Source organism: Orbicella faveolata, unplaced genomic scaffold (assembly GCF_042242905.1).
Source record: "Orbicella faveolata isolate gen_17 unplaced genomic scaffold, um_ofav_v1 contig_1, whole genome shotgun sequence".
NCBI lineage: Eukaryota > Metazoa > Cnidaria > Anthozoa > Scleractinia > Merulinidae > Orbicella > Orbicella faveolata.
This window is the reverse complement of record NW_028301536.1, coordinates 28107501-28130409: the sequence shown is the minus strand read 5'-3', so window position 1 is coordinate 28130409 and position 22909 is coordinate 28107501. Positions and strand designations below refer to the sequence as shown.

The 22909-nt window shown below is 40.9% G+C and overlaps 2 protein-coding genes across 2 annotated transcripts in view; both read right to left on the bottom strand.

Annotated features, from left to right (window-relative positions):
• Positions 1–22909, bottom strand: part of LOC110040986 (small subunit processome component 20 homolog) — a 34011-nt gene that overhangs the window by 3846 nt on the left and 7256 nt on the right. The window contains exons 8-34 of the mRNA XM_089299085.1: positions 22626–22887; positions 21709–22188; positions 21099–21265; positions 20794–20996; positions 20217–20357; positions 19745–20028; positions 18591–19368; positions 18275–18409; positions 17338–17609; positions 16777–16856; positions 15812–16101; positions 15466–15605; positions 14865–15021; positions 14632–14730; positions 9614–9781; positions 9162–9328; positions 8843–8990; positions 7201–7317; positions 6645–6815; positions 5700–5831; positions 4635–4745; positions 4244–4323; positions 4069–4138; positions 3451–3570; positions 3015–3077; positions 1404–1535; positions 432–594 (exon numbers count right to left, since the gene is read on the bottom strand). Of these exons, the coding sequence (XP_089155211.1) occupies positions 432–594; positions 1404–1535; positions 3015–3077; positions 3451–3570; positions 4069–4138; positions 4244–4323; positions 4635–4745; positions 5700–5831; positions 6645–6815; positions 7201–7317; positions 8843–8990; positions 9162–9328; positions 9614–9781; positions 14632–14730; positions 14865–15021; positions 15466–15605; positions 15812–16101; positions 16777–16856; positions 17338–17609; positions 18275–18409; positions 18591–19368; positions 19745–20028; positions 20217–20357; positions 20794–20996; positions 21099–21265; positions 21709–22188; positions 22626–22887 (5130 nt within the window). The remainder of the gene's footprint in view (positions 1–431; positions 595–1403; positions 1536–3014; positions 3078–3450; positions 3571–4068; positions 4139–4243; positions 4324–4634; positions 4746–5699; positions 5832–6644; positions 6816–7200; positions 7318–8842; positions 8991–9161; positions 9329–9613; positions 9782–14631; positions 14731–14864; positions 15022–15465; positions 15606–15811; positions 16102–16776; positions 16857–17337; positions 17610–18274; positions 18410–18590; positions 19369–19744; positions 20029–20216; positions 20358–20793; positions 20997–21098; positions 21266–21708; positions 22189–22625; positions 22888–22909) is intronic.
• On the bottom strand, positions 9746–13490 carry LOC110040966 (neuropeptide FF receptor 2-like). The gene has a single exon (XM_020746231.2). It carries the CDS (start codon positions 12441–12443, stop codon positions 11298–11300), a length of 1146 nt encoding a protein of 381 aa, XP_020601890.2. The 5' UTR covers positions 12444–13490; the 3' UTR covers positions 9746–11297.

Here is a 22909-nt window from a genome sequence, read left to right as displayed (position 1 = left end):
GATAAGGTCGACTGATTGCACGGTACTCACTGGTACACACGTAGGGTCAAGGAAGCTATTCACATTGAATAGAATTGAATTCCTGAAGCATGGACACCCACGATCAAGAAACACAACAACAGGAGAACGGTACAACAGCGGACCACTGAGGGAACAGCTACTCGCCGGAACAATGGAACAATAGGAGGATCGAAATGCACCAATCACAGCCGACCTTTGTGATATAAATGATACCGTGCAATCATTCGACCTTATCGCCTGAAGAAGACTAGCAGTAAGCAGTCGAAACGTCGCGATCCACATCTCAAGTGACTACATCGTGAGAGAAACGATAATACACTTTTTTATTGCATCTACCACGATGAATAACAACAACCTTTTCCTCGACATTGACTTTACGATCCTTTGCATTCTGTTTGCATTCCACTTACCCCAGATTTGCGCCATATCCTGTTGTCTGCTCGGGTTCTTGATAACCTGGCAATGTTTAAAAACTTTCACCAGAAACGAGAGCGTGTTGAAAAGAAGATGATCTTTGATCCGGTGGAGGCCCTCGGAGCTGCTAACCTGCTCTTCTTCCTTTACAGTTTCCTCCTAGACAAGTATATTTTCACCAAGTTAGAAAAACAACGTACCATATTTTAGGCAAACATACTCATTGCTGTTTGGAATGGGAACATGCTTTTATTGCTCGGGGAAAATTACGGGACGCCGGTTTTAGGACATCCACCGTTTGCAAAATACTATCAGTTCACGACAGGTGACTCTTCATAACACTGCCACATATTTCTTTTGAATTTCATGTCAGTTCTTAGAAGTGGGAGAATAATCAAGACATACCCCGGGTTACATCTGAATAGCTTGCTGATGCTAATGTAAGGAGATGTAAGATATTGATTACTCAGCCTTTTGCGTCCCCTTCAACACGACCCTGTGTGGCAGATATCACTAATGGCCGTTTTTATACTAGAGGCACGTGAACCGTCTGGACAACTTGGACACGTTTGTTTTAGTGTGTCTGGGTATGTGTTTCATTTAAAGACGGAAACAGGACGGGTTATACGACAAGACAAACTATCAGCTTAAGTGCTTCTTGAACGAAGAACTAATGACAAGCTTGGCTGAGGAAATTTAATATATCTACGTGTATGTATGCGTGGCAGTAAAAAGTCGCCCAGAAGACGGATAATTCGTCAAGACGAACTATCTGCTTCTGTACATCTTGATCGACGAGTTGAAGGTTTGCACTAGACACCTGAAACAGCACACACATAATCCATGGGTCTCTAGCGTGAAAACAGTCAATCTTGTTTTCGTTCAACTAAGGTAAATACGATAAGATTCTGACTTGATGTATCAGTGTTTGGAGAAGTGAAAAGCATGACTCATCACTAGTTGATTACCATTTTAAACTGGTCTGGAGATACGAGGCTGGCAACAAGTGGTAACACAGTTCCAAGTCGTTTTTCAAAGTTCTTTTCTTCAACTTCAACGAACAAACCACTGACTTGAGCAGCAAGACGCTGAAGACTGATCTACAAAAAAAGAATTCAAACGAAGAAAATCAGTCAGATATGAACATAAAATATAAGTTTAACTAAGATTTTGATGCAGCTGCATGTTCTCTCCGCGTTAAGTGACCTGTTTTATGATTTTTTCGTTAAGTTGACAATCACCTTCAAATCAAAGAAAATCGGCGAAATTATAGTTCAGTAAGGTTGGAAAACTTCAAATGAAAAAGCAGGTAAAGATTGCTTAAGACTGGGACGAAATGAATTATGCGTGTAGCCTGGGAGCAGACCCGTCCTTCCGTCTATAATGTCCTGGCGGGGGAGCTGGGATGAGGGGGATAGGGTTAGATTTTTGTTAAAAAAGAAGTCTTTTCAATTCTTACTCCAACCGAAGAAATATGAAAATGAAACAAAAATCACCCCCAGAAAACTGAGAAGGTTACAAAGCCACCACCAAACCCTTTCTCCGTGAGGACCAACCGAACGACCGACACTACAAACTTGGAAAGCAGCTTTAGGCTTTGGTCTCTAATAATGGTGGTCTAGACATTCGTCTCATAAACAAAGATTTTCTTCACCCTTCGTCATCACCAGATTCAGGTACAAAGCCATGTTCAACAAGACCAACAGAGCCAAACAATTCCACTGAACATAGCGCGATACAAAAAGTAGTGACAAGTGCAATGTGGATGCAGTGTGCTTTAGTTGTCTGCTATTTACCACACGGCATAGTACTAGCTTTGTTCAGTAATGGCAGACTATCTTCATCAGATTATCTCGCTTGAGATATAACAGTGACGCTAGTTTATTTTAACTCGACATTAAACCCGTTTCTTTACTTCTGGAAGATTCATGAAGTGAAACAAGCGGTCAAGGAGACAATTCGAGAATCACTTTGCTGCTTATCGAGTTAGTTCACAGTCGTGTTATTCATGTTATTCCTGACCGAGTAAAACTGCAATAAATTAAGATAGCTTCTGATAAATTTGGAAAAAAACCTCACGAAAACGCAGTGTGACGAATCGCTCTCGGAAAAGTTATGATACAACGCCGCGTCGAAACCTTTTTGGATTAGAAGCAGACGAGGATATGACGTAAGTTTCTGTCGTATGGTAAAATAACATTCAGGTTGCTTAATAAGCAGTATCAGTTTCTCTCCAAATAATGTCCTGTGAATTTTATTTTCTTAAAAGTTGTTCACCTACGTGTTCCAGTTTTCTACTTTGAAAAACGGTAAAGGACTTTCTGAATGACACCTCCAAGTATATAGGGATTAGTTTTATATAATACACTAAGTAAAAGTGACAGACTTCCAGTTCTGAAAAAACAGGAAGTGCTAATAAATTATTACATGTAACGTAAAAATTGACCTGCTGTATTCATGGCGGGCGTTTATGGGAAAGTCAGAAGGTTTTTGTGCTTTAAGAATTCAAAGAACTTTCGTCAGGGGTAATGCATGTTCGTGACACTTTATTCAATCTATACTTTGATGACACTTACTACCTTTTCGTCTTTAAACCATAACAGTACGATCGAAAATAGCTTCTGTCGCTGGTCGGCATCAATCTGAAGATGAAGAACAGGAAATGACAACATGAAGTATATTGTTTTTGAGATAAAATCCTCAACGGTGAAGGCAGCTTTAAAGAGAACTATAGTAAAACTTGCCAAAGGCAGCTAAGGTTAAGGACTCAAAGTTCATATTCTAAATGATAACCAATAACACCTTTCTCTTCAAAACAGTAATCCATTTCTAGCAGATAGGCGTTAAGAACAGAAAATATCACAAAATAGCGAGGGAGGGGAAGGGGAAGGGGAGGGGGGGAGACTGAAGCCTAGCGTGTGCAACTTTTTACTTTACTATCTGGGTTTACAAATAACGTATGGCATTGTTTAGCACTATGACCATGGCTCGGGACTCCCAAATCCATTGGCTTACTTTGGCAAGAAGTGACTTGATTGCCAGAGCTGTCAGCTTACGGCAAGCGGCCGAGTCATCATTTACCAAGCGAGAGGTCAGTGGTACAAAGAAGAAACCAGCATACTCAATCAGCATCGACTGAAACGGAAAGAAACAAAACATACAGTGTAGCATAACAACTCAGCTACAGTATAAATTGACGGCTCTGTATGAGGAAAAGAAAGTAGTGTAGACTATTATTACGCTCATTCGGCAGGTCACTGTTGATTCCAGCGTCTGGTTTTATCTGAAGATCATTTTGGTATGCAGGCAGGAAGAGGAAAACGGGGGATGGGGTACAGATTGATGCAAGGGAAAGGAAGAGAAGGTGAAAGTACACTTCTATGTATTCAATTCCGTGCCAAACGGAGAAGTTTTCCTATTTTAATACTCCTAATAATGGCGAAAATCGGTGTCATACATTGTGGAATGCTGTGAAACATTAGAAATATTCTGCCAGGGATTTTTATTTTCAGTTTGTTTCAGTTACGCACTTCGCGAAAACTCAGAACACCCTGACTCACTCCAAACTTACGGGAAAATGAACACGACGTAACGCCCTTTATGGTTACCAGATGGACTTAAAAGAAATCTTACCTCAGGAAATGAAGAAAACATGGATTCCAACATCTCTAGTGCTGATTCTCGACCTGTCTCGTGTTCGTAGCTTGAGTGAGTAAACGAACAAACAAGATCAATTTCGATGGAGTTATGTTGATCAGGCAAATGTTTCATAGAACGACAACGGTACGTATATTGGAGGAGGACTTACCTCAGTTGAGAAACATAAAACTCCAAGTATCTTTGCAGCTTAGTGCCCAGTGGATAGTCCAGAAGGAACTGCAACATACACTGAAAATGGACTTGAAAAAGTTAGTCTAGATTTTCCAAGTTCGTCGTTTGCAGTCCGTGTTAATCTTCTCCATCCTTAATCCCAATGGTTCCTTTATGGTTTATTATTTCCTCTTTGGAGTTTAGCTTAGCAAACTTCTATTTTCAGGTTTCCTTCAATTTAAAGGCAATTTTGTACGCGACCAAAATAACTCATAATGCTATAACTGAGCTCCTTTAAGATCAGTAAAAACCACAAAATTACTCTTGAAACAGAAAACGTAGCGAGTAAATATATGCTAGATAGGAAGGAGTATTTTATTTTTTTGTACCTGTCTGCACTGAAGCTGAACCGAAGGTGAGCTTCCAGTGATTGACAGCTGCCCCACCTTCCACATGACGTCATGGATTTCAGGCACTGTGAGCTTCCTTGAAAGGATGGCCTGGCACAAAAAGAAAAAGTCAAGTCAACTCACATTTCAGTGGGATTCGCATTCATTGTTGTTTCAATTAAAAGGAAAAGGCCGTTTCAAGAATATCTGTGAACTCTTTACTGGTTCATTTAACGTTCATCTAGATAATAACCGATTCGCTGTAGCAAAGAATTTATATGTTAACGCAGTGATATTGAACGTAAATTTAAAGTATTTTTCTAGTTTTGGGACAAGATTACGGAAATTTTTGCACTCTGATTGGCGTAAACTTACGAAAAGGCTGTCTAAAGGACAAACTCATGAATCGCTTCTCACAGTGCTTGGGACTGAAGATGATTATGTTAACGTCCATTCCCTAGTCTTGAAATTAAACACCTATTATTATTGTATTTCATGACTGTATTTATTATAACTTTTCCTTTTCACTACACTTTTCATCATAAGCCCTACTTATCTGAAATATCACTAGTTCGACTCACTGTGCTTGCTTATGTGTTTGTTAATTTAATTTATTTTTTATTGTAACTACTCATTAACCAAGAGTGAGGTCGTTACGGGAAAATCTCAAACCGAGACCATGTCGTATTGACCAAGCGACAACGAGGTCAATACTGCGAGGCCGAGGTTTGAAAGTTTCCCGTCAAAACCGAACGTTCGAGGTTAATACGAGGTCAATACTGCAAGGTCGAGGTTTGAAATTCTCCCGTCAAAACGAACGTTCGAGGTTAATAAATTGTTTATCCTATGGCTTTTTGCTCTGTTCTTGCAGGCCCGTAATTGGCCCGTGGGCATTACGAGAGAATAATGCCCTACAGTTAGCCAATTAGAGCGCGGGTTAAATCGGCTACAAATAGAAGCCTTATAATAATAATAATGTCTTATTTATTGCAATGCCCGCCTTGACTAGCCCACGCCATACGCGGGTAGTTTCAGTTGTAATCTGTAAGACTGTTAAGAACCAACCTTAAGAAGAGGAAATGCTGTTCCTTGTTTTGTGTGGTCATGGATGTCTTCCTCAACAACTCCTAACAGCACCTGTAGATGCTTTTCGGCAACCGAGTATTGTTTGAAGTCCCGTATGATCACCGTCATGGCCTGGAGATGATAATGAAATTAAATACTACGCTGATAACAACGCCGGAAAAAATTTATATCAATGAATTGATTTACACTCTTTTGAAGTACTTGAACTGTTTTTAGCTCATTTTCAAACCTGGATAAGAGCCACGTTATTGTAAATAATGTTTTGTTTCCGTTCGTTCAAGCTATGCCCTTGAAACACCTTCATACCTCTTAATAGTCATATTTCCTTTTTTTTCTGAGAGTATTTAGTTACACACGCTTTCAGTGTTACGTGCATAGCAACTATCGATCTCTCGACAAGCCATCTTTCGACATGCTATGTAACCTGGCCTATGTCAAAATGTCAGCACAAGTGGCTTCTTTAAGGTCGAACTCGACTTTTAGTCATGACAGATGGATTTATTTGACATCAAACTAAGGCTAGGAGTTCCAAGAAAACATTCTGTGAGGGATAAATCGACTGCTTTGAACGTTTACATCTTTGGAATTCTACCTGAGCGGTAGCGGCCCAATTCCACCGAAAGTCACTATTGAGAGCCGATCAACTACACTAAAATCGTTTGAATTATCCCGTAAATCGGGAGTCCAGAATCTTCTTCATTCATCTGAGGTCACTAACTATCATATACTTGTCATTTGTTCTGCTAATAACCGGAAAAATTGCTAGTTTCAAAGGTAAACGGCATTTCATCCGTTTACAAAGCATGTCGAAAGATGGAATGTCGAGAGATGGTCGAAAGATGTCGCCTATGCACGTAACACTGAAAGCGGGTGTAAAAACATCAAAGAAGATATAAATAGGAACAAGTCTATAATTTTATTTACCTTAAAGGCGGAGAGAACCATTTCAAAATTCTCTCCAACTTTTGCACCAGCTTTTGCATAATTCTTGAGCAAGTTGAAGAGCAGTTTTCCGATTGTAGGAACACAGCGGTTTAACGAGGGCAGAGGGAACTTAACCAGCCAGCTTACACAACGGAGAGAGATGGTTACAACCTGAATACACAATAAGCAAAACTGATCACGAGAAGAGGACGAAGTCGCGCAGCAATCTCATCTAGCTTGGCGTGTGGGAGTTATCCGGGGAATAATAATAGGACCAGTTTCACCCCAGCGCCCCCCCCCCCCTCTCTCTCTCTCCCCCCTCCCCCCTCCATTCATAAACAGAGAAAGCCCCTTACCTCGAAATGACCCTTGAAACCGAGCGTATACAGAGAATCTTGTGAACCGGGCGGGTTTGGTAAATAAACAATAGGGGCCGTATTAGGAACCAAAGATCACCTTTCTTGGGCAAACATTTTAACAAAACAAGGATCGCCTTAGCTTTCTGTCAAAAGCAAAACCTGAACAAGAGATTTTCAGCCTTTGTTTCGCTTCATACCTTGTTATATTTGGACTTGAGGCAGTCGGTGAGTAATCCTACGAAAGGATCCACCATTTGCTGATGTTCCTGGTCTGACGAGGAGATTTTTCCGTGTTTGAGCATCATATATAGTAACTAAAACGTTAAAATGAAAACAAATACCATCAGCGACACTCGTTAACAACCATTAATCTATCTTCACTTGCTACTCTGACGTTTACGCCGAAGCTGGTCTTGACAACTTAGAACTTCACAGTATCTCGGGCAAAGTAGTAATTCTTTTGCCAAGTTTTAGGTTTGTGCGTTATCCGGAGCTCGCGTCACTCGTCGAAATGCTTCGCACAAATTTACGGATTCCAGTATGGAGCCGCCATATTAGTGTGCCTCTGTGGTCCACCGATAAAGCGGCCAGAAAATACTGTAAGCAACTGAAACTTACTTTGGTTATCTACACCAGTGATTACCTGTACTGGACAAACAAACATTAACAAAAAAATACTTTACCTACTTTAACTTTTCAAATGGCTAAAAATGACGAGGTAAGTATAGAGTCGAACCTCCACCAGCGGCCACCTCTCTTCAACTGCCACTTTTTTTCGTCTCGGCGGACGGTCCATACATTCACTCTTGTTTTAACCTCTCTACACTCAGATTTTAGTGAAACTTTGTCTATTGATTGTTTATATTATAGGAACTTAAATTTTGAAATAAAAATGAGAGGTCCCCATGTTCGTTTAGGAGCAACAGCACCTTGTTTATACCCAATAAATCCTTATAACAGCACCATGATTGTAGTCATGATTGCTCGCTAAATTCACGTTTCCGACCATTGTTTTTTGTTCTACACTGAGAATTGATCCATATTTATTTTACACAGACAAATTGATTACTCAATTCAAAACAAAAGAAGAAAATGATAGGTCAACATACTCGTTTGGGAGAAAATGACGATTTACCTCTATGGCGAAGTTCAGCCGTAAAGAAAAGGCCGCCATTGTTTAATGCGCGCACGCTAACACGCGTGAAATTATGCGCAGTAGGGATGCGCAATGCAATACTGGGGAATGACCTTAAGCGCGTTCCAACCGCCAAAATAGTTTCTCTATAACGGCCAGTTAATCAACGACCGACGAATAATGTTTACCAAACCCTGTGTTATCGTGTTATATTGTAAAAGATCAAGAAACTTGATCGCAGGCCCGTCGCTGGTCTCTGTTTCTGTTTGGTTTCTGTTTTCTTGATTTATTTTGATTGTGTCAGGTATTTCTATGATACAGTCAGCAATTATTAAATATAAAAATGTTGTACCCTCTATCTCAACATGACGGCCACCTCTATTTAACGACCATTTCCCCAAAGTGCCCGTTATGGAGAGGTTTGACTGCATCTTTTTTGACAAACGTGATCTTAACTTTATTCAAAATTGCGCTGGTTTCCACACGAAAGACGCTATTCATCTGAAAATTTGTAACAGATATAAATGTAGCACCTCTTATGCCTGATGAGGATAAAACTTATGTGGCTCTTTTGTTTTGGATATTAGAACTTGATAACGTCACGCGAAAACGATCTATAGATACAATGAAGTCTAGGTTATTAGTGCTAATGTCTCGAGTACCAGAGACCTCGCAGCCGAGGATCAAAAAGTTTGCTCACGTACCTGAAGACCAAACTCGACCAGAATGTGGTGATTCGTCTTGGTGCTGGTCTGGGGGGCGTTTCCTCCACGTGTTGGGGCAGGCGGTAACAGCAATGAGCTACCAGGGCGCTGTCTTGCGTCTGCTTGCGTTGAAGCTTCTTTCTTTTCTCTACATTGAAAGAAATAGATAAGCAAGATAGTTTTAGCATAATGTGAGAAAGTTTTGTTTTACCATGGTCCCAAAAAGACAAGTGAAACCTATATAAAGGTGTAACACATTTTAACGCAATGATGTGGGATTAATTTGATCTGGGCCGGTAATAGGATCTCCAATACTTACTCTGGTTTTGATTTCAAAAGCGGAATATTTTCACGAGTAATTCCGTGGATAAACATGAGCAGTATCTGTGGAGTTATGCTGGAGTTTGCTTGCAGTCCCACTCCAATCCTTCGCAGAACCTCTTCAACTCGACGAGCCGTTTTGTGACTTTGCGTCGAGTCAAGAACCTGCAAAACGTAAAGGGCTCTTTCGTCATCGTTCACTGTTTAGCAATTTAATTACAGTAGTCTATTCAGGCAATACCCCGCTTTTTCGGGTTATGCGAACAAGCGAACCAGAAACCAGCGCGAGTACCACGCCACATTAGCATGGCAGCACAACTACAAGTTATCGTGCTCAGACACGTCCTGACGAAAACCGCGGGCTAAACCATTCTCAGAAATGAGACATACCAAAAGAGAGATGTTTCTCGTCTGTTAGTGTGCTGATGATATACTGAAATTAAGACCCACCTCTTTCAAAGGAGAAACCAAACCAGTCAAGGATCGCGTTCCTGCAAATTTAGCAAGAATCTCAAAAGTATCAAAGCTCTTGCATGTCTTCGCTTCAGGAAGCTTGTTGGCAATCTTTTCCACTTCTCGCTCTTTTGCAGCTTCTCCAAATAAGTCTTCAACAAGCACCTTAGAAAGGGAAGAAGAACTATGAGAAAGAAATGTTGGCTTTAATTGTGAAGCCCAAAAATTGCCTTTTGTAATCGAGCAGGAAAAAACTCCAAGATTTGAATGGGCTCTTTCCGACACGCCGTTTGCAAACATTCAGAAACATACTGTCGAAAAAGGTGAAGGGAGGGGAGAGTCGGCAGAATCACCCCACTCTAGACCAAATTAAACAAGGCGTTTAGAGGAGGACGAAAGGTACGAAAAGAACGGTCTTCTTGGAGGTTGGGGATGTTCGAATTGCTCGCATTTTATTGAATCATTATACTTAATCGGTTTAAATTGGAGCAATTTTCTGTTTTACACATACCATGTAAGCAGGAGCCATAATCGGGGATGATAATGACTGCTGATGTAATGTACCTACTTCATTGCACAAGGTGCGGAGGACTAACGTTTAGTGTCTTGGATTGCGGATAGAATCTTTTCCTCCAATTAGGTAACTAAAATAATTTACTCTTAAAGCGCCTTTGTGGAAGCAATGCAATGACTGAAATGGGGGAAGGGGAGCTAACATCCCATAGACAAGCATTCCATCAAGGTGGAATAGTCAAACATACCAAGTTGTCCATTTTGAAAACAATTCGATGAAAAAAATCGAGCATAGCCAAAAGGCTATCGACTGAGTCCAGTTTGGCAGTCAGCAGAAGCCGTGCACGTAGACACGCGCAGAATGGATAATTGCCTCATTTTCGGTTCCATACCTCCTCGATAAAGTAAAACAAGATGGTGGACTTTTGCTTATACTTACGCTTAAATCAGCGCATTCCCGCTTGACCGTGATAAGCAATAACATAAGAAGAACAAAATCTGTTGTTCTGTTTGTGCTTGTGCTTATGCTTGTGTTGTGCGCGTCGTCACTACCGTGTGCTTAGGCGTATTTTGTAAGCGTCCTTTCTACTGGTTCTTATGTCGTAGTGAAAACCAGGCTTAAAATAGCAATGCTATGGACATGAGCTTGATTTAAATTATCAGACAATCATTAAACCAAGAAAATCTGAGAGTAAATGCGTTTTTATTTACTAACTTTGTATTGCACTCAGGACGTAGAAGCACTAAAAATAATTAATTTGAATAGCCCTCCCTACTTTATAACGCCACTAGATCACTTGGCCGTAAGTTGTGTTGCAACTTTGTTCTTCTGCTATATTTACGTATTTTTCTGCATGCATACTACACCTGAGCTACACAGCCATTTTGCCCATTATATTTCAAAAAAATATGTGAATTATTATTTCTGTGTCAGTTGTTGATTGTTATTCCTGTGTTAGCTAATGAATGATAACAGCATGGTAGAAAATCTTATGACCAACAAAGGAGCAATCTAATGGCCGGATGCCGAATGTTCACGTTCGTCATTCGTAATCCGCCTTAATCCTTCCCAATCTAATCCATCCTTACTTCTTCGTAGTTCACTAAAACTTCGTGGATGCTTGTCTACCTTAGTAAACTATTATTCTACATACTAGTGAATGTCTTCTTAAATCTCTGCAACTGTAAGGTCTTCAAATGGTCTGGGCCTGACAGTCCGTTCAAAGTCCAATGTGCCGGGAGTAAGACTTAGATTGTAACTATCCTCGTATCTTGATGCCACAACATCTGAACAATCCTGGGGCAGAACTCTGGAGTTTGCAAAAGTCACGCGGGAAAAACATCTCCGATAAAGCGGGTTCAAAATCGCTTGGAATCCGCGTCGATAATTTTCGATATAAATAAGGTAAATGCAAGGATTTATTGCACTGGTCGCATGACCGAGGAAGAACGCCGGAAAAATTAACTCGCACACCTTTGCTCCGTAGCGTGCAAATAGGATGGGAAGGAAAAAGTGAAGGCACCAAAACACAGCGAACACAAAAACAATGGTAAACAACATACTCATCACTTTACGTGTGCGCTTCAAACGATCTTTGTATTTCCGCTGTATTGTGGTCAAATCCACGCCGACAGGTTTTCGTTTCTTCAGGGACACTAGTACAGCACCGTACAGCACAACGATCACAGATAACGGGATAACGTAGAACAGAATAAATGCGAACCTGGAGTAAATATTGAAAGCTATTTCGGAGTCCAGTCTAAGAGAGCAGAATGTTTTGCCGTCTTCTTGTTGCACGAAGCGAAGACCGTAGAACATTGGTGATCGAACAGCCATGGCAGTTAGCCACACAAAAGCGATGGAAATGTACGCCACGGTGTTGGTGAAGGTCCGTTTAAAGGGAAACAAGACCGCGAAAAATCGATCCACCGCCATAAGAATGAGAGTTAACACTGACACGGAAGCGGAAAGTTCTTGTGTAAAAGGGACGACTTTACAAAGGAAATGGCCGAGTCCTCCGCTAATGCCCCACTCACTGCCCAACCAAATCCTGGAAATCATTCTTGGCATGTAAAACACAGTGATGAGAATATCTGCTATGCTCATGTTAACGACAAAGAAATTCACCGGCGTGCGCATTCGTCGATTCTTATAAACAACGGCAAAAATAAGGGCGTTCCCGATCAAAGACACCAGCATTACGATAATGTATAAAGACACCTCTATCGCTTGAGTCACGGAGGAGATATGGGATCGACAAACCTGATCCGAGAGGCTTGTGTCGTTTGACTTGTTCATCTTGTCATAATTCATCCACCGTTGGTTTGAAGACAGAGAAAAGAACGACCGTTTTCAGTGCAGTAATGGCTGCCTGGATTACCTCATGTAACTGCAAGCGATGGTAGCTATCGAAAGATCTGCAAACGCTTTAGGTGAAAGGCGAAGTTCGCTTGATCAGCTTTGATTTAGTTCGTGACTGAAGACCGCGATTAAGTGGTGTAAATATAGGAATACTGACCACACTGGTGATTCCTTCCCTTAGAGGAAGTCAGGTCAGCCTCCAGGTATAATAACGCGGTTATTACATCGAAATAAAGGTAGCTAATCTGATGCCGTGTTCTTGTAATGCACTATAGTTGCTATAAGTCGATTGGTACAGTTTTGTTTACTAGGCAATGCAGATTGTTCGAGGTAAGAGTTATCCCTCGCAAGTAAAAAAAAAAATCCAACACGGCAATCGTTTCTGAAGCTTTGCGGTAACTTGGCAACCAAAGTCAAACTCGTTACATTGCTTTCAGTAATGTTTCCAAAATGTACAGGGCTAAGACTCATAAAAACTGTTTCTTCTCCATCCAGTGGTGAATTGGGAAGGAACCAACCGCAAAGCGTCAAATTGTCTGTGCCTGTCCAATGCTCTTGACAGCTATTGACGGTTTAAACAGGTGATGTTTGTGGAAGACGCCCCCCAAGATACCAAATCAGTGATGTTCAGTCTTTGCTCGAAGCCAATAAAAATTTCTGAATCTTCAAATAGCGTGTGAAAGACAAAAACACCTTTTCTTTTTCTTACTCCTGACCAAAACTTAACACCACGTACTTGTATATTTGTCAACGGAAGACGATGACAAGGGCTATTGACACACGGTGACAGGCAAAGCTCTTGAGTCAATAAAAGTACCACGAAAAGAAAGCCTATGTCATTTAAACTCACACGATTTTCCCCCTAATTCGAAATGAAGTCTTCGTGGAAAGATGCATGTAAACAAACTCTGGGAATAGTTTAAAAACTGTTCTAGCAATTGGATAACAAAAATCGTTAACAAGTATACACAGCAACGTTAAATACTTTCTTTAAACAAGGGAACGACAACAATTGTCATAGAGGAAATGTTATCAAGTTAAATTGCAGCTGCTTCAATGTTGTATATGATTTTTCTCGCAACTTAGGTGCAGTCAGGAAAGCTCAGTAACTATGTTTAACCCTCGGTTTGTTTGACTTCCAACAGTGATTCCTATGTACTTTTTTAAACTAGAATTGAAAATTTAAGGGTCAAGACAAAATGCAAATATTCTGGCGTACGATTGTCACCTTCCCCTTCACAGTAAATTTATATTAATATAAAAAGTGTTCACGAGCTATGTTTACACAGAAGTGCAAAAGATCTACATGTAGTCACACACGACAGAAACATAACTGCGAGATGCCAGACGGTGGAAAGACAAATAAAAAAATGACTTTAATTTACAATATTTGTTATAAAGCATTCATCTCTTTTTCCGGAAATTATAAGTAATGCATGAATGCCATCTACTCATTTTTATCATGACTTGTCAGCGTTTTTCTCCATATAAACAAACCTCGCTATGCCCATGCTTGGTTATCTATTAAATAGTAATCCGATACGTTTTCGTCCAAGAGCAATTGAAATTGAAATTTAGGCAACACCGCAAAATTGATAGGCCCGAAGATCGACATTCCCAAACAATCTGATTTAGTGTTTACAAGATGCTTCCATGGCGGTTAATCAGAATTGAATTGAGGTTTTTGCTGTTCTACGAGAAACAAAGACAAAACCGAGTAATCGACTTGCCTGTTAATTCATGATGTGTTTTAGGTTAACCAGAAAAAACAAACAAAACAAAACAAAAACAAAAACATAAAAAAGGGCACACTTTAAAAATTTTATAGCCTGAAGCCTTCAAGGGCACAGATCATTTTATGCATACCCAGTTCATGTCTCTCAAGTGTAAGGTGAATCCAAGGTGGATACTTATCATCACCTGCCTAGGATGTTTTGTTTCACAACGGATTGGCACTGCAGCAACGGGCAATTACGTAATGGGACCTACATTTTTAAACTTCCTCAGAGAAATAGGGCAAGAAAAATTCTCAAATAAAACACACACAAAAAAAGAATTTCTAGTGCACGACAAAACACAAAAATGACACACGCACGAACAACCAAACAACCAAGAAAATATTGCTAGAGTATCTTCTCACCTCTACCAATCCCTGTAGACACGGGTCCAGTTTCCCCGGTACCAGGCTGTCGCTCATTTTGTCCAGTACCGTGTGAATTGTGAAACTAAGGACATGAAGCTGGAAAGGTCGCAAATTAGAATCTTTTCATATATTAATATTGAAGATTCAAGAACATTAAATAAATTACAAGACAAGAGCATAGACAAAGTTCTCAAGTTTTGACGTAAAATCTGCATACACAACAGGATTACCTGGTATCCTCTTGTAAGCGAACTTCTGAGCTCCTTTAATACGAAAGAAAAGTACTGGGCTCCAAGAGAAACAGCAATCTTCGCAAGCGTATCCCGTGCTGCATCACGGACCTCTCGGGCTCTGCTCTTTAACGTGTGGCAGATTCGGAGAAGAAGGCTGTACCAAGAAAATACAAAACAGGTTAGTCGAAACACCATGACCACAAAAACGCGTTAAAGAAACGTATACTGGTCTAAGAGAACGTTTCCAGTCATGAGTCGGGAAGAGCGTGCTGGAAAATGATTTTGTTTTCAGAATCAAGGGTCAAGTTAATCCGTTCAACGAGTGAGCCAACGAACCAATCAATTGATCAACGAACAATCAACGGACGAACGAACGAGCCAATCAGCCAACCAGCCAACCAACAAGCAAACGAACAAACGAACGAACTTACGAGCGAGCGAAGGAACGAAGGAACGAAGGAACGAAGGAACGAAGGAACGAAGGAACGAAGGAACGAAGGAACGAAGGAATGAAGGAACAAAACAACGAACCGACGAACAAGCAAATGAAAGAATAAACTAAGACAAGTTAACCATGTGGTATTGTGTGATTTCTTACCCTGGCAGATGTAAGTGAAGCGCATCCTCGGGTAAAGCTTGCAGGAGTTTAATAATGGCAAGTATGATGGGGACACGTAACATTTCCTCTTCATCTTCAGCTTTCAGTTGACTCAACCGGTGATAATCAGCCGACTTGCTCTAAATGAAAAAAAAAAGGTAAAACGAGAAACATAAATGAAAGGATATTTCATAGCTTATTGCCAATAGTGGAGACCTAATAGGTTGGTAAAAGTGTCACCTTTTTCCAGCAATTTTGCATCCGCTTCAATCGTTTCAATCATACTTTTGCTTTTAAACTTAATAGCTATTTTTACACCATCAAAGGCCCTCCTTTAGAAACTCACCTTTTTGGTCACACATTTGTATAGCTGCGGTAGAATAGATGAAGTTATTGTGTTGTAGATACGCAAAGCAAGTTCCTCCTTGGAAAGATCAGATACTTCTTCCTTAGCAACTGATTCTTCTTCGCCTCTTTCATCATCTTCATCGTGTTTATCGTCATCATCATCATCATCATCATCATCATCATCACCTCCACTATCAGGTTCGTTTGATCTTTTAATTGGATCTTCCGTTCTGACAGTTTCACTGTCAACTTTTTTTGCTTCTGTGTTTTTAACACCTGGGCTAGTTTCTGTCAATACACATCACGAGAAAAAAAGGCATGTCAAAGAACACTGAATGGTGTTTAGCTGTGTTTTAATTCATCTTGCACATGGCTAACTACGTCAATTAACATGATCTGGAGTAAACCAATTTCCTTTCCTGTCAAGCCACCTCGCTAACGAGACCTAAGATGGTCAAGACAGCTATCCTAGTCTGCTGGTCTTTTTTCTGTTGATTAGGGGATAACGCCGACACGGTACAGATCTACTTTCAACCTGCTACATGGAGCGTTTTGAATCACGTGGCCAGTACACATGCAAATTTATTGAAATAAAAGAAACATAAGAAAAGCATTCAACTCCTGTAGGATTGGTTTGGTTCACCAACATGCCCGTCATTTCATTTTTTTGGAACAACAATATGGATGCCGTGACGTCATGTGAAAACGATCTATACATTTTACTGCACATATACCGTACATGTAATATAGCATCCTGAAACTGACGCAAGACTCGATGATCGAACATTTTGTCAAGAACAGGAAGTTTGTGTAAGATGACATTGATGTCTCAGTAAACTAAAAGAGTTCTTAAACTAGACGCTTCACTGAAATCGTAAAACAAACGTATACCCCAGCTAAGAATTGCAGCGGATGCTTCTTTGGTTCTATCTAATCAACTAGAGCTACTTGTATCGTACGTACCGCTGAATTTAGCTTTTTCCATTTGCGTAGGAACAGAACTGAGGTCAAAGTGGAAATTGTTCAGAATGAGTACCACAACTCTGAGAAAGAGAGACAACAAAAGTTGAAGATTAAGACACATTCAGAGCAATGTGGTAGATACACTGTACAGTGAAAGCAACACGGCATATTTCGCACAAATTGTTTATCATCAAAAAGGTGAACTCTGATATGCCTATCTATATCAAACAGAAAAAAAGGCGGAAACTTCAGATGCCCCGAGCGGAATTCGAACCCACGAACCACGATCTCATGGAAACTGTTCTAGCCACTGAGCTACCGAGGCAACCACTGTGGAGTGACTCGAATATTACATTACATGTAGATTCAAAGGAAACATCTATTGCCAGGCATTTGCTCCAAGGTCTCTCCGACTGGGAATTACTTCTGCAGACCGTCGAGACATGCTCATCGGACCAGATGAAAGTATCACAGCATATTTCGAACAAATTGTTCATCATTGGAGAGGTAAACTCTCAGAGTCATTATATCAGACCTGTAAAGTCAGCAGGAAGCCCGTACCTAACAATAACTTTCTGGAAATGCTTTTCCACAGGTAGTAGTTTCAAATAGTGTTTCAGTAGGGAGCAGTACTTGGACCAGGGTAGGCTTGCCGATATTGTTCCTATAGTGGTAACTGCCTCGGTGACAAGGTTGTGCTCCTTAGCGGCCGTGTGATCAAACACACAGTGTGTTACCAATGGCAAAAGATAGGCTGTAAGGCTTGTGGTTCTGAGGCTGTGCTGCTGACAATGTGACTGCAGGCGACGAAGTGCGCGAATGCGACGATGGAGCTGTAACGGAAAAAAAAACCGCGGGTCATACTGAAATCCTTTTCTGATGGGAATTGAAGCACTATTTTTGACGATGCAAAGCGACCAAGCCGACAAAAATAAAGCTATATTTTTTAAATGTTTTTCAGTTTTGTGAAATTACTGTGGTACTAGCCCTCCGCACTCAGTATTCTGAAGTGTTCAAGTATAGCCTGACATTTGTTTCTTAAAAGGGTCAAGGAATCTTATTTACCTTTTATTTTCTGGTTAACCAAGAAATTTGGCGATACACTTTACTCTCACAGTACGTCACGCCACCCGGGTGGATAACTTGAAACCAGTGAATTAACCCTGTGATGGACGCATTGTAGTATCCCATCCAGGGGGGTGGGGGAAAGTAGAAATACTCCTAGTCCGCGCTTAATGCTACGGAAACTCGTATGAACTCCCGCTATATGGATCACTTGGCTCGACGCAGAGTTAACATTTTACATCACCAAGAAATAATGGTAGCAGTGAAGATACTTCACTGACAAGTGTATTTCAGATAAACTGTCGAAAACTATGGTGGACATCACATTATTGGGCAAAAGACGGACATGCACTAATATATCTGCGGAAACTAGAAGAATTTCGTCCTGAAAATGAGTGCTAAGATCCTTCCTCAAGTACTTTTTTTCCCATACCTGAATGTGCTTGATGTTTTCAAAAAAGTCCTTCTCGGGATCATCGTCCAGGAGAACCTTAAGATCTGTGAAAGAATCGTGTTCAAACTCACGAACCATCGTGGAAAGCACATCTAGGAATTCGTTCCTGGTTGACTGTGGATAGAAATTCGTACAGGTCCGTCAGTGTTATTTTTTTATACATTCACGCACAAACTGAGCTTTTGAAACGTAAAATATCTGATAACCAGGCATCGTTTCTAATGGATTATAATTGACCGCTACTGGATAAATCACTGGTTCTAAGCAAAATGAGACGTACGTTACAATAATGTACCTCCTTCTTTGAAGAGAGAGCTTTTCTGCAAGCCGGTAACAGGCACTTCATGATGAGCACATGAAATCTCTCGTCCTTCACTCCACCCCGCTGTACAACATAACGCACGATGCAACTCATGCAGCTGCCTGCACTGTCTCTGATGGACAAGTCGTCACTGCACAACACGAAATAGATGCAGTTGTGTAGTAATGGCAGAATTTCATCTGTTTCCAAAGCGTCTTGCTGGACCAGAAGCTTAGCATTGGCAAAGCCCTCCAGTCGTGCATCATAATCAGGTTCTTCGAGGCGTTTTGAATTCCAAGCGTTCAAACGAGCAAGAATTTCACACGCATTCGACGAGAAGCTTGAATCAACACTTGCCAGCTCAAGAAACACATCACACAAGCATTGTCTTGTACTGCGAGTGTTAATCTGCGAGAACAGCTTTGACAAAGGTGTAACGAAGTCTTTTGGTCTGTCCACATTGGCCAGTAGACTTTGAACAGTTTTCAGAATGTTGTTCGCAGTTTCGTCCTTTTGAGAAGAACTCAAGAAAGGCAGAAGGACGCCTGTTAATGTAGCAGACTGTTTCGCATCTTTCACAAATGGGCTGATTTTAGACAAGACTGAAAGCTCTCGTTGCGGAAGAATCACTTTCCCCTTATTTTTTCCTTTTGAGTTGTCGATACCTCGTTGGACTGAATGACTCAGATATTCCAAGATCTCCGAGATGTATGGAAGAACTAATAACGTTCCATAGCTGAGCCTGATATCATCGTCGTATTTCCAGGTTATTCTGTGAGAGAAAGGCAATAGAATAGCTTATTATTATAGCCTCTTTAAGTGTAGTGTGAAGACCCCTGTTTTCAAAACACGATTTGAACGTAAATCACGTAAGTAGTCTGGACACACTGCACGCTACACGCTACATGCTACACACTGCACGCTACACGCTACACGCTACACGCTACACGTTACACGCTACGCGCTACTTGCTACTCGTTACACGCTACACGCTACACACACAAAAAAACAAACAAACAAACAAACAAACAAAGATCCAGCAAGGGCCTCAAGCAGTTTGCATTTTATTCTTCATTGTATGATCCTCTGCAAGCAGACGTTTTAGTTTTTGTTTAGTTACAAGGTACAGTTGTAGGCGATCTACTCACGTCAGTTCGGAACCACATTCCAATAAATCGCTTTCTTCATCTCTCATCTCTGATTGGCTCGTAGCAAGAAGATTGTCGGTCATCTCCATAACCATGGTAACCACATCCTCTGACACTGACGGAACACGCAGACATGCAAACACGCAGTACATGATTGACAAGTCAGGCTTTTCAACTGGTTTTCTCGAGAGCAAAGGAAAGAAACGAGAATTCTTCGACCAAGCAAACAAAAGTTTGAGCAATGGCGTTGGATGTTGAATGCTCTCTTGGTTAAGCTTCTCTATCTGAAAGAAAAAACTCAAAATGTTTGAATTTAACAAATTAAAAAAGCACGATGACGATTGAATTTTACAAGTCCAAAACATGCATTTCTCTCTCCAATGACCACGCGACTTTCACGGCCTTCTATACACCTTGTATTACTACTCAAACAATCTTGGATGTGTTAGGTATGTCCAGTGCATGGTCTTACCTGAGGCCACACGGCTGACGAGAACACGGACTCACAAATGGGTTTGAAGTCATAGTCAGTCATAAACTCAAAAAATTCCGTCAAGCGAGTAACGGCCAACTGTCGAACCGTCTTCATCTGAGAGACAAAAGACGGGTGAACCTGAAAAAAAAAAAAAAAAAAAAGAAAAAGGTTTGGGCATTAGTGTTAAAAAAGCACTATGTTTGGGCAGAGAGAAATCTGCCTTACTCGACTATTTGCTTCACTCTTTGCTCATTCCGTTGAAAAAATAGTTGTTAAGTAAAACGATAACTCGCCGCACCGTAAACCAAATTCTTTGCCACATCATAAAGCACAGAATAAAGCCTAATTCTTTCCATATAACGTACAGTATGATTGACGGACACGAATTACAAACCGCCCTGAAGGGCCTTAATTCAAAGGGTCCCGTAGCATTGTAAATAGTGGTAAATCTTCTTGAATCCTGTCACAGAGTGGATAGAATATCATAGCAGTAGCATAATCGTCCTCAACTTCTTATCCTCAGGTGAACAACTTGATCACTCACACACGTGTTTATCCACCGGTATTAACTAACCATTTCCCGGTGTTCGAGAGCAAACACGCAGGTTGACAGCAATGACAGTATGATTTGCAGGATGGAAGGAAGAAAACACGACGCCAGGTTTCCCATCTTGTTCAGGATCTGCGACACCATTCCCAGAAACCCTTGTTGTTTCTTCACAGGGACAACACTGGAGAGATCTGTAGCGGCGGTAACAATCAGGCCTGGATCATCTGCTGCTCATACGAAAAAGCAATAAGGATTTACAACATTAGCATTGAATCCCGTAACTGAGAATAAGAGTGAAATCGTTTTCCCCCCAAAATGTCATAATTTACCTGTGCATAGGTGTTTAAAAGGCGCCAAAATGAGATCCATGAAGATTTGTATCTCTTGTTGAGGACAAGAGGCCAGGAACCTCAGAACTACAGCTCGCCTCACTCCGACGCCCGCTCTTCCCCCGGTACCAGCCCCAGTCCACCTCTGCATTTTTCCGTAAAGAAGTCTGTGTACGAGAGATAATCCTCATCATAATCATAATTATAAAGAAATTTCCTCCACAGTAAACGTTTCGTTAATCTTGATGTACGAAGCAATTTGGTCACAGACGCACTTGTAATAATTAACAAAAAGTTTCAGAATGACGTTTACGTTAAACGGCGAAATTTCCTCTGATTTTGCTGTGTTTCCCGCTAGTCCTTAATCAATCCAACACATAAAAACAAAAAGTCTCCTCTTCACAGAAAATACGAATATCCTCAATTAAGTGTTGAAATGGCTAAATAAGGAACGCCAAAAGTTTCATTTTTTTGCTGTTTCCCATACAACGCAAGCGTCATTCGTAACTTCTCTGATACCGCAATCACGTGATGTGATCTCAGTAACAAAAGTTACAAGGAGTGTCTGGTCTGAAGGTATAAAGAACAACATGACCGCTTAGACATTTACCTTATAAGGATTGGCATCAGCCCGTCTCGATGGCTTTTAACCACAATGCCGTTATCCTCATCAACCGAAAAATGCGCCAACTCATCTCGAAAGTTCTCATCGTCTAATAAGCGCTCAATATTCTCCTTGTAGGGCTCCAGATAATGAAACTTGTACGTCAAGAGACACTGGAATGAAAGCTTCTGAACCTCAGCCTCTCTGTGAGCCAAGAATCTCATAAACAGTTGCCTTACTTCGGATTCTTTGAAGAGCGCTTTCGGGTTTTTAAAAGCTGTGAAGAGAGTCAGATGAGTACAAAGAGACTTGGTGGCTGCTTTGTGTCGCCTTTTGTGAAGGTTTCCCTGTGGTTCCTCGGTAGTGTTATCTGCTTCATTCTCCGTGGATTCTGGTTCTGTCGGCCTTCCCTGTTGTTCAGAGCTGTTTTTGGTTCGGATGTCTTGGGAAGGGGCTACGCTTTCCATCGCTACAAAATATTCATTGCTGTAGCAAAGCAGAGGAGAACATTAAACGCACGTGACACACTGTAACAGTACATCTACAGGTTTACAATTATAAGACTAACTAAGATGCCAACTGTGCAATTTTGAAAAAAAAATAGCGAAGTAAGACAAAGTACAGAACAAGGTAAAGCTGAATACGTCGTAGAGCAGTTTGCTACACGTTTGGCTTAAAAAACTCGCGGCACTTTTTCATCCAATTAGAAGTAAAACCAAAACCAATCGTGATTCGCGTACACTCGTTTTCCCGCGCTTTGCGACAGCTACATGTGATTACTTCGAGTTTTTATTGGTTCACTGTATTGTCTGTGTCCTTTGTGATTGGCTAGAGTAATAACTTTGGTTTTGGTTTTACGACACTCAGTTGAAAACCGCTCAGTGAGATATTATTTCAAAAAAGTCGTCTTATCTTATTCTTACCTGACAAATCTGAGGAATAATGGGACTATGTCACGTGACTTCTGCTCAGCGATTTCCGGAAAGGAAGCCATTGCTTTCCACAACAGCTGGCGGAAGTTGACATGGTCTGCCCTGCTTTCGTCCCGTGCACCTAGCGAGGTACTGTTATGACTGTCAAATATTTCATCGAGACATTTGATTGTGTTCCTGCCAACTGGTTCGCCATTTTCTATTGCAGGTTGTTTGCTGCTTTTTGTGTCCATGTCTTCATCCAGCGCCTTTTCTGAAAAGTAAACAGTTTTGTC

Excerpts from the sequence above, each read along its gene's own strand:
- LOC110040966 (XM_020746231.2), bottom strand. The coding sequence starts at position 12,443 with ATGAATTATGACAAGATGAACAAGTCAAACGACACAAGCCTCTCGGAT.